Consider the following 11858-nt stretch of genomic DNA (forward strand, 5'->3'; position numbering starts at 1 on the left):
CCATCTTAGAGAGGGAGACCACAGGTCCTCAAAGGCTGCCCAGAAGCTGGTTGGCTATTATTGGATGAATGAAGGTAGGTTTCAGGATAAAGATTATTTAATAAATACCTTTTATTGGATGGACAAAGACTTGTGGGGTTGAGGCCTGAGAGTCACAAAACTGCTGCCACTTCTCCTCCAGCCCTGGCTCTGGGAGAACTGAGTCAATTAAAGATGCAGGCCTCTTTCCCAGAGGCCGGAGGAAAAAAAAGATGTAACAGGTAAGAAGGAAGGCAAGGAGGTTGTTTTCTTCTGGCACATGCTGGACATTTAGGAAATGGAATCAGGAGGGAAAATTCAGACTGGTGAAGTAAGCCAAACTCATGTCCTTAAAAAAAAATCCCTTGACCCGGTCTTTGGGAAGGGACTCTTGGAGGGTCAGGCCCAGCTGGAGCCCTGCCGGAGCCCAGGGAAAATTCAGAACCACAGGAGCCTGTTGGATTTGAGCCCCTAGAAGCACATGTTGCTGTTGCAGCTGCCTTGGTAGCTGGGAGGGCAGGCAGAACACGGCCTCCCCATCTTGTATGGCGCCTCGCCGATCCAGTTGCCCCTGGAAGAGAAAAGGTCCCAGGGAGGCAGGGTCGGGGGACAGTTACATGGAGCCACCTTCACAGAGGTTTCCAAATCTCAGCAGTGCCACTGTCTGGCCCTGTGACCAAGTCACACCTGCAAGCCTCAGTCTCTTCATCTGTAAAACCAATAGAAGACTTCCCTCCCACACAGGGACGCAGCAGCAGATCAAATAATGGAGCCATGTGCGCATGCCTCTAGCACCTCACCTGGCAGATAAGTGGCTCCCCAGGACATGCTGATTTTCTTATTCCTTCCACCCCACTCTCACCTCCCAGCACAAACACCCCCCTCCCCTCCCCAGCGGGCGGGTCTGAGTTTTGGTCCTGGATTCTGCCACCTGCCAGTTGGTGACAGAATAAACCACCTCATTTCTTGAGCCTTGATTTTATCCTCTGAATAAAATAAATAAGTGAAATGGTGTCCATAAAAATTATGTGAAAACACTTTGTAACTTACAAGGTGGTATGCAAATGAGAACTAGAATAATTAGATACTGAGTATAATTCACTCATGGGGGACATGCCCATGAAGCCTCTTTGTGGCTACTGCTGTACATTTATTTCTTCAATGGCCTTATCCCAAATCCATCCTACCTGCTCCGGAGTTAATCCTCTCAATGAACCACAGCCTTTAGGGAGGAGGAGGGTAGGGAGCCATTGCTTTAAGGTTACAGATTTTCTCTTTGGGGTGATGAAAACATTTTGGAAATAGTGATTAATGCCACTGAGTTGTATACTTAAAAATGGCAAATTTTATGTTACATATATTTTACCACGATTGAAAAAATGAATAACGTAATATACCCAAAACCCATTGAGTTGTACACTGCAAATGGGTAAGTTATATGGTATGTAAATTATATCTCAATAAAGCTGTTTAAAAAAAAAGAACAAACCTTCATCATATCATTCTCCTGCTCAAGAACTTTTAGTGGCTCCCCATTGCCTGTGCAGGGGTTGGCAATGTAAAGGGCCAGATAGTAAATATTTTAGGCTTTGGAGACCAAATGTCTTTATTGCATGAAAGCAGCCCTAGACGATATGTAAACAAATATCGTAGCTGTGTTTCAATAAAACTTTATTTATGAAAATAGGCAGGAGGCCAGATTTTGGCTGTGAGCTGTAGTTTGCTGGCCCCTCGTTTATGAATCACGTCTACAGCTTTCAGTCAGGCCTTCCAGACTGCTCTAGCAGCAAGTGGATCCAGCTTACACACCTCATCTTTCCACAACTCGCTTCTCCATCCCAGCCCACAGATTTCTCTTTTCCCCCCTCTTTGTCTTCTCAAAGCCTAAAATCACTCCCCCAGTTCTTGCTAAGAGCTACCTAATAATCTCACCACTGGCCTGTAGTGTTAGTTACCTTTCAAGTCCCAGTGCCTTATTTTCTCACACATTAAACCAACACTCTTTGTGGACAGAAATGGAATCTTTTTCCTCCAAAAGTGATTGTTGAATGACTGTAAGTAAAGTCAGCCAAAGTGCTTAGAAAAGTATGCATTTCTGGTTTCATATGGGTTCATTCATTCATTCATTCCACAAACACTTCCAGAGCATCTAGTGGGCATCAGGCTTTGTGCCAGATGCTGTGAGTTCTCCGTTTTCAAAAGGTGCTCCCGGAGTGAAAACATATGCATGCTTGTAAGTACATAAAAGATCTCCAGAAGGTTATGCAAGAAACTTACAGAGGGGAAGTGTGGGCAGGGGAGGGAGACAACATTCTGTGTTTACCTTTTTTCATACCCACTGAATTTTATAGCATGTACATCAGTATAAAATGTAGTAAAATTTTAAACAATAATAAATAAATATATCAAACGCTACCAGTTTTTCCAGCAGGAAAAAGAAAAGGTGTTCCTGGAAGTTTGGGGGCAGGGAATGTGGGTGGTGGAGACACCAGGGGTGATGGAATAAAAGTCATTCTTTTTTTTGTTTAATTTAACCACTTAGAAAAGAGTTCTGCTTGAAAGAACAAAGGTTTGAAATCACTGTAGTAAAAGGATACCAAAATGAATCAGGTCTATTTCCTGCCCTCAAAGAGTTTATAACCTAGTTATAATCCTGGCCACTATTTATTTAACATGTACTATGGGCAACTACGTACCAAGATCCTCTGTGAGCCAGGTAGCATTAGCCCTATTTTAAAAGAGGAGACTGAGACCCAAGGAGATGAAATGACTTATCCAAAGTCCTCAGTGTGTACATGGTAGAGCTGAGAACCAAACCCAGTTCTAGTAATAAGAACCAACATGTATTCCAAAATATTATGAGCCTGGGGACATTACCTGGGTCAGCTCACTTAATTCTCTCAACAATTCTATAAGTAGATACCATTTTACTCCCATTTTGTAGATGAAAAACAGGCATGGAGAAGTTGAATCACAAATTTGAACTCTGACAGTCTTGACTCCAGAGCCTAAAAATCTTAACAACTATACGGTTAATAGTCAATGCTTCAAAAATTCAATATGTCAGCAAACAAATTGGAACAGTTCCTTAAGCTGTGTGTGACGGAATTTGCTTTGTTGCATTTTTCCATATCTGATAAAGCTGGGCTGCATTATGACACTTTGTCCATAGATGTCTCCATCTAACAAATATCTTGACTTGAGAATCTGAGTTCGGGCTACCAATGACTTCCAGAACATCAGGATAGTACAGTAGATAGAACATGAAATCAAAAGACTTGTGTTTCAAACAGCTCTGCTACTTATTGGCTTTGTGGCTTTTGGTAAATTACTTAACCTCTCTGATCCTCAATGTCTTCATCTGTAAAAAGAGTAAATATTTTCCCAGTGTCCTTCCCTTTCTCCTTCTTTCTCTCTTTCATCTCTTCAATGAGATAATAAGGGGAAAGTGTTTTGTAAATGATCAAGAGCTACGTGAGAGTAAAAGGCAGTTATGACTATGTAATCTTGAAACTCTGAATATCATGTTTACTTAGAATTTGTTCCCGTTTGTGTATGAGAGTCTGTAATCTGTTTTGTATGAGAATCTGTTGCAAGTTTGTATACTGTACGTTGGATGGGAACTCCCAACCCCCTTTCTCTGTGTTTCCAGGAGACTAGCATGTGAAGACCACTCTTGACTTCTCTCCCACCAAGCTGACTGGAGAGTCTGGGAGAAGCAGCTGAGCATGCTCATTGCATCCTTCCTTTCTTTCCTATGGGACCTGCCTGCCTGCAGGGAGCATGTATTCCTGGTTGCTCTATTTCTTGTGGGAAGCTTAGAGGGGCTGGCACTGCACTTAGAAGAGGCCTGTGGTTGGTCAATGTTGCCTGTCAATGGATATGAAGGTCTAATTCAACAGTGAGATATTTGCAAGCCCACTTGGCTGGCAGACCTAAGCCACATTCTCCACTGTTGGCTTCATCAGGGACACTGCCTATCCACCTGCCTTTGTCCTCTGTCTATCTCCCAATCGATTCTGAAACTTGGGTAAAGAAAAAGGATTCCTGATTGACTCTAAAAGTACTGAATTGTATGATGTTCAGGTTATTTAGAACGGAGGAAGGCAGGGTGTCCTGTATGTCTTCCTTTTCTGAGAATCCTGCCCACTCCACCTCAGGGTCCACCCTCCTGCCCCAGAGCCCCCTCTGCCTCAGAGCTGCACTCACTTAATGGCGTAGTTGCAGACCAGGTACACAGCCTGGTGCCAGGTGCTGCCCAAGACACGGATGCTGCCACAGGTGTGGATGGCACAGCCCAGCCGATTGGAAGATGCCCACACCATCTGAGGAGGGACAAAGACAAAGGAGGCTGTGAGAAGGACTTGGGGCTGAAAGGTTCTTGGGCTTGCTCTGTCAGGGTGGATGCATTAGATGAGGTTTTCCTGGGGGAAGCACCTGTCTCAGGGTGAGGGGACTAGAGGCATATTGTACTATAATGTTTCTCAAAATTTTTTCCACTATAACCAACAGTAAGGAATACATTTTATATTGTTACCCAGTGTACCAACACACACACACACACACATACACACACACACACACCCTTACCCCTCCTCAAACAATTTGAACAAAAGTTTTATGAACCAATATTTAATCTTATCATATAGAATGATATATGCTAATATGTTCTACACCTTTCAATTAGATTTCTGTCTTTCTTTTTTTTCCCCCTAGTGACCAATGTTTGAAAATCATTGTCATGTTGGAAGTTAAAACACAAGCTTTGGAGTTAAACAGCCTTGGATCAGGATCTCAGTATCACTAGCTGTGTGACTTTGACCAAGTCACTTAACCCCTCTGTGCCTGGTTTCTCCTTTGGTAAAATGGAGGTAATAATATCTCATGGATGTCAGGAAGGACATTTGGTTTAGGCCTCACATTTCCTAGGGGGTCTCAAATTTCAGTTTTTGACATTTACTGCAAATGAGTCACAGAGAGATTGGCAGACCTGAAAGTAGACATTTTTCCTACCATTGAAAACTTCTGGTCCTATTTCTTGCAACATTATACTGCATTGTATTTTTATGTATAATAAGTGGTAACAACTTCAATATTAGCACTCAAAATATACTACAATCTTTTGTAATCTTATCTGGCGTTTCTTTTTTTAAGACAGCAGGAGCCTTAGAAAATAAAAAATACTAGAAAATGCTTGGACCTATTGAAATCAAAGGCAGTCTTGAACTTGTCAGACCACACATCTCCATTTTGGGGTCAAACAGTATGGTCCGCCGACCTAAGACCCTCAAAACAAGATCCAGTTCAGCTCAGTTCAATGTACACACAACTTTCCAGGAACAGGCTCGTTATGTAAAAGGAAGTCTGTTAAGGGCCTCTGTTTTATTTCTAATTGCTGTCCCACCACATTCTTTTTCTTCTAAGGTAGAGGATTTGTTCTCTCATCAGCCCTACATCCCAACAAAGGTGTACCTGGGTATAGTGAGAGCACACAGGGCCACTGCAGCGCAAGGGGCAGCGCGGGGTGCAGTCCTTCGGGACCGGAAACAAGTAATGACGCTTCTCCTCAGACCAGGACTTCACGAGATCCACCACCGAGCGGTACCTGCAGAGGCGGAGAAGATAGAAGAAAAGTCACTCTGCCATCAGCGTGCTCAGTGACCTTGTTGAGTGATGGAGTGAAGGAAGGGCAGAGGTTCACTCACCGGCCAGAATGGATGGAGAGGTTCTGGCCCACATATCTCATCAGCTGTGAGGGCCCGTGGGCCCAAATGCACTGCGTGGCCCAGGCCTCAGCAGACCTGGCCAGCCGCTTGTCCCAGACCTGGGAAAAAGAAAGGTCATGAAAGTCCCCGGGGGAACAAACACCATCATTTCAACAGTGTCTAGAGATGCACGTATACATGGTATGTTGACGCCCCACCTCCTTTGGAACCCTGCAACCAATCCACTTGATAAATTAGAACACTGAGGCTCAGAGAAGGCCTACGACTTCAAGGTCAAAGGCAAGTCCACACCAGAGCCGAGATCCACACCTAGGTCTCTGACTCCTAGTCTAATGCCCTTTTTCCTTCACTGGACTTCAAGCTTGGGGCTCTCTGCTCCGAGCGGGGTCCCAGGGTATGGGCCTAGGAGTTCCCAGCAGTCCCTAGAAGTGACTCAGCCCAGAGTGATGGGAAGAGAATGGGTTTTTTTTTCCATTTATTGTATTTTTTTCATTGTGTTTATTTATTTATTTATTTTTTTAAAGATTTAATTTTATTTATTTTTGGCTGCGCTGGGTCTTTGTTGCTGCGCGTGAGCTTTCTATAGTTGCATCGAGCGGGGGCTACTCTTCCTTGCGGTGCACGGGCTTCTCACTGTGGTGGCTTCTCTTGTTGCGGAGCATAAGCCCGGGCTCTAGGCCCGCGGGCTTCAGTAGTTGTGGCTCGCGGGATCTAGAGCACAGGCTCAGTAGTTGTGGCCCATGGTCTTAGTTGCTCTGCGGCATGTGGGATCTTAGTTCCCAGACCAGGGATCGAACCCGTGTCCCCTGCGTTGGCAGGCGGATTCTTATCCACTGCGCCACCAGGGAAGTCCCCAATGTGGTTATTTAAACATTAAAATTTTTTAATTCAAAAGGTTCTTTTTTTAACAGTGAAAACATGAACAAATTTAATATGTAAGATGTTTGAAGGAGGAAAAGTGGAGAGTCTTTCATTCCCATCCTACACTCGTCCCTCCAGCCACCCTGACCCTGGAGGCAACTGTCACTGTGAGTTTCCTGTGTCCTGTTCCAGAAATATTCTACACCTGTAAGTATATTATATATGCACATATATATTTATATATGTAATTATATATCTTATATGGTATATACATAAAATAATTATATATTACATACATACAATAGTTATATATATACATATATATATATATATATATATATATATATATATATGTATATATATGAATTTTTTTGACAAATGGCAGGACTCCAGACATTCTATTTGGCCCCTAGCTCTTTTCACTTAACCAGATGGGTTACCTTAATGATGATTCCACATTAGTGCATAGAGAATACCTTCCTCATCCTTCGTAACAGCTTCTTAATTTTCCAATCTCTGAATGCTCCAACTTTTATAACTTGAAAAAGCATCACTTTAAAAAAAAATACTAGTTCCCTTCCACTCTGACTTCCTGGGATTCTGAGATATTATTCTTTTATTCGTTTCATCTGTTCATTCAGCAAATATTGAACAAGGACTCACAGTCTAACAAGGAAATGAGATGTTAAACAGTCATTACAATTGGCGGGTGTGAGAATGTGAAACGGGACCCGGTCTTTCTTGGAGCCAGAGGAGGGAAAGGGCTCCTTAAGCAAGGGATGTTTAGCCAGATACTGGTCCTGTGGGCTGAAGCTAGCTAGTGAAGCAATGGGGATCCCCAAAGAGGGGTCCAGACATCTCCCCAGAGATGTTGGACTCATCCATTTTTAGGGAAAGCAGAGGAATGTTTCCTTCGTGCCACAAAGGGGTGAACTGAGGTAGGGGCATGCAAACATCAAACCCACACTCACTGACACTCCTCGGGCCCCTGGTGAGCTGTCTAGCTCTCTCTGTCCTACAAAGCATGCAATAATTAAACACCTGCTGTGGGGAGGGCCTCGCACACAGGCTGGTGCTCAATAAATGTGTCATTGTTTGAAAACTAGAAGGCCTTCTACATGCCAGCCACTGTGTTAATCAATGGATGAGTCAGTTAATGAACAAATAAATGGCTCCGCCGCCTCCAGCTGCCTGCCATTTGGGCTCCTATCCCCACCCCTCCCAACACCTTATTGCGACCTGATGTCGTGTTACACGTAACTTTTGTGGTTGATCTTTGTTTTCTATCATCCCCACTAAAATGGAAGCTCTGTGAGGGACGAGACCTTGTCCATCCTGTTCTCGGCAGCGTCCACGAGGCTTAGCGTGGTGCCTGGCTCCAAGCAGGAGCTGGTACGTAAGTGAATGGACACGCTGCAGAAGTATAAGCATTTGCAGGCTGTTGAGGGAGCAGGTATTTATCTTCGAGGGGGCAGGTCAGCAATCTCTTTGCCTAAAGAAATCTGTAGGTGGAATGGAAGCCTATCTCTCCAGGCTGCTTTGGGACAATGGTCCTGGGGGAGGGGCTGCGATAAAGAGAAAGGTTCCCTCCTCCCCCCCAGAGTCTGGCTTGTGGGGGGGCTGGGGTGAGAGCCCCCCACCCTGCCTCTTTGAAGGAAGACATCCCAGCTGCCTCTGCTGGTCAGCTGCTGTTTCTCCTCAGCCTGAGACCCCCCACTCCCACTCCAGGTACCAGACCCCATCTCTCCAAATTCTACCTCCACAGGCTTGCTGAGGACAGTTTGGGTGTGTCCATCAAACCCCTGGGGCAAAGAGACAATGGCAGGGAAAGCTCCAGCCACCTGCCGCCCCCTGCGGCTCCCTGGCTGGAAGCCAGAATTCTTGGAAAAGGTATTGTGTTAGTTAAGACAGCTTTAGCAGCCGGCAGACCTGGGATGCAATCCCAACTGGGTGACCTTCAGCAAATTAATTCTCTGCATCTTGATTTCTTTATTTGGAAAATGGAGACAATTCCCACCTTGAAGGAAGAGGGTCACACGTAAGTGCCTGGCGCACAGGAGATGCTCCATAAGTCACAGTCCTCTGCTCCTGCCTGCAGAAAGGACCTATACAACCGCCTTAGTTTTCTCATCTGTAAAATGGGCAGACGAATTCCTGCCCATTCCACAGGACCCAGATGCCCAGATACTGGCTAGTGAGGCCAGGCTGGTGAATGGTCCAGTCTTTCCAGGACACACTGAGTGGACTGGCGTTTGCTGGAGGAGGCACTGGGAGGGCATGGGGACTCACCATGTACTCCATGTTGGCGGCAGGTGGGTGCACGCTGGCCCGGAGGTGGTTGTGATAATCCAATAAGGCACTCATGTCCCGGGCAGAGATGTGGCGCTTCCACCGGTACCGGGGCACCCCCAGGCCAGTCAGGGGTCGCACAGCTGTGCCCTCGGTCTGGGCCAGTGCCAGGGTGGCATTGGGCATCAAGGTGTTCATTGTCTGGCCTGCCCAGAAGAGCAGGCCTGCCAGGCCCACGGTGCCGGGCAGCAGGGGCATGGCTGGCTGGAAGGGTCACACGTCTGGCCTTGTGCAGTCAGAGCCGGCTGCCTGGAGGGGGCGGTCATGAGGGCACCAAACCCTGAGTGCTCTCCAGCATTACCACCCCAGAGGCTGCTATCTACTGGGAACTTGGCAAAGACCTCCTGACTCGGCTCTCGTCCAGGGGCACAACACCCCATTCTTCCCACCCCAGTGGACTAAGTGGATGGGGCAATGGGAAGAAATGCCCAGACAGTGGTTAAATCTGGACCAGGCGCTGGGGTGAGATGACGCTGCCACTTCAAAGCCAGGGTTTCATCCCACCAGCCCAGGAGGCAGACCCCCGTCCTCCCCAGCCTGGACACCCTCTTCACCAATCTTGCTGGAAGTGGGCTCCGTTGGCGCCCTCAGAGGGGCAGCGCCCACCTTCCCCAAGGTATAGTGCAGGACACTCTTGTCCCTGGGTTGCTGCAATTTCGGGATTGAGAGCAAGACAGAAAGAAGCAGAAAGAAAGTAAAATGAGAAACCGAAAAAAAAATGAGGGAGAAGAAAAGGTGATTGACAAAAAGAGTTACAGAGAAAAGGCATGAAAGAAAGAAAAAGGTAGATACAAGAGAGAATGAGAGACAATGACAGGGGCAAAAAGAGAAAAAACATGGGAGAGACAGAAAGAGGGGTAGAACGAGAGAAAGGGGAAAAAGAGAACAGAAAAAATGGAGAGAAAAGAGAAGAGAGCCAGAGAGAGGCATCCGGAGACGAGGCACCAGGCTCTCCAGGGGCGCGTACCCAGGATGGGCAGCCCAGGCGGGTGGCAGGAGGCGGCTGAGGAGGCAGAGGACCGCTGCAGACACCCTGGCCCGCCTGGCAGCACAGCGACTTTAAAGGTCCCCCAGGAGGTGATGGCATCTGATGTCCCAGCTCCACAGCCCCCTCCCCTTCCCGCCGGGCCAGACTTGGCCAGGAGGCTCCGCCTGCCGGTCTGTGGGCTTTTCTCTCCCGCCCTCTCACGCCTCTGCTGTTCCACCTGGAATGCGCAGGGCTGGGGCTGAGCTGCTGGTCAGGATCGGGATGCAGTCATGGCAGGGATTCCAGGACAAAATACCACCTCCCCTCCGGAGACCCCAGATCCGGAGGCTACTCTCTGCCTTCCAGACTCCAACATATTATGGCCATCTAGCACCCAGAGAGTATTTTCTGACTGTTTTCCCCACAAAGCCCTCCAGCCCCAGAGTTGGCAGTTTTCGTATAGCCTCATCTAATGAGCCTGGCTGAGCTTGACACACACGCTCAGCCAACCCTCAGAAGCAGATACGATCGCTCTCCATTTACAGATGAAAAACCGATCCCCAAAGAGGTGAAAGAACAGCCCAAAGTCAAGCCAGCCTGTCTGCAGTGGAGCCAGGATTCAAATCCAGGTCTGACCCCAGGGTCCTGCTAGTATGTAAAAAGGATGTCATTTCTGTAACCAAACCACATATAGATGCATAGGGAAAAAAACTCTATGGGAATATTCCCTGCGATGCCACTCAAACATAGCACCATGCAGCCTAATTAATTAAGCCCCTGGATCCGGGTTCAAATCCCCATTATTTTGTTTTTGGGGGTTTTTTTGCTGTCCTTTTTTAAAAAATGCTTTTTAAAAATTTCTTTTTGTGCTCACTAACTGGGTGTCCTTGGGCAGATTACTTACCCATTTGTGCCCTATCTGTAAAATGGGAGAAATAATGGTACCTACCTTATAGCACTGATGCCGGCATTAGATGAACTCACATTGGTGGAGCACTGCGTGTTGCTCTTTAAGTGTGTGTGCACGCGCATGTGCTTGTGTGTACATGTGTACTTATGAGAGTGTGTGTTTGTTATAGGTGTGCAAGCACACGTGGACATACACATGAACATGAGGGTTCGTGTGTCACATGTAGGTGTACAGATACATACATGACCACGCAGATGCCTGTACCTGTGTGTGTACTCACATGAGTATGCATGTGCGTGTATGTTATAAGTGTGCAAGCACACACATGCAAGGGCATGCTTATGATGGTTTCTATGTCACATGCATGTGTGCATAGATACATGCATGAACGTGCAGGTAGGTGTGTGTGTGTGTGTGTGTGTGTGTGTTGACAGAGCCCCTTTGGTCTCCGAATTGCTGTACTTCGGTGTTGAGAAAGAGTTTCATTTTCTCTTCTCTGATTATTTGTATTCTCCACAAATAAGAAGCGACGCTTTTGCAATGGGAATGGACAGATTTACAAGAAAGATGTTACATAAAAAAAACCCAAAGTTGAAGCACTTGTAATCCTTCAGCCTCCTCTTCCAGAGACCTTGGAGAATTCCCAGGCAGAACCCAGTCTCCGGGTGCCAAGCAGAGCCCTTGCCCAGGTGGCGAGGCAGGGCTGGGGGCTGGGACTGGGCTACTGGAGTGGGGTCCTCCCCAGACACATGGAATTCCTGCCCCAGGCAGCCGCCCGGCTCAGCCTTGGCGGCCCAGACAGTGCCTGCTGCCAAAGCACACACCTTCACCCTGGAGCAGCTTTCCCCGGCCCAGGCTGACTGCTGGATGCTGGGAAAGTGGGGCAGACAGAGGCAGTGGGGGTTGGGGAGTGCTGACCCTGACCTCTACATGGCTTTCTCATCACGCCAGAAGGACAAAGAGGGACCGGCTCCAATCTAGCCCTTCTCTGCCTCCAGTATGCTGGGTGTCCTGGGGCAAGTCCCTA

General features: G+C 47.1%; 1 protein-coding gene across 1 annotated transcript; it reads right to left on the reverse strand.

The window, feature by feature from the left end:
• Window positions 1-489: 489 nt before the first annotated feature.
• On the reverse strand, window positions 490-9152 carry R3HDML (R3H domain containing like). Its single transcript, XM_068525154.1, has 5 exons — window positions 8895-9152; window positions 5724-5842; window positions 5491-5623; window positions 4228-4343; window positions 490-589 (listed from the first exon to the last, which is right to left on the reverse strand). The coding sequence occupies exons 1-5, from the start codon at window positions 9150-9152 to the stop codon at window positions 490-492; spliced, it is 726 nt and encodes a 241-aa protein (XP_068381255.1).
• Window positions 9153-11858: the final 2706 nt, after the last annotated feature.

This window comes from Eschrichtius robustus, chromosome 16, assembly GCF_028021215.1.
Source record: "Eschrichtius robustus isolate mEscRob2 chromosome 16, mEscRob2.pri, whole genome shotgun sequence".
Taxonomy (NCBI): Eukaryota; Metazoa; Chordata; class Mammalia; order Artiodactyla; family Eschrichtiidae; genus Eschrichtius; species Eschrichtius robustus.

What these genes read in the sequence shown, in the direction of transcription:
- R3HDML (XM_068525154.1), bottom strand. Translation starts at nt 9,152, where the DNA reads ATGCCCCTGCTGCCCGGCACCGTGGGCCTGGCAGGCCTGCTCTTCTGG. An exon ending in CCGCCAACATGGAGTACATG is followed by an intron (nt 5,843 to 8,894) that starts GTGAGTCCCCAT and finishes TCTTTTTCCCAG; the next exon opens with GTCTGGGACAAGCGGCTGGC. An exon ending in TGTGCTCTCACTATACCCAG is followed by an intron (nt 4,344 to 5,490) that starts GTACACCTTTGT and finishes GTCCCTCCTCAG; the next exon opens with ATGGTGTGGGCATCTTCCAA.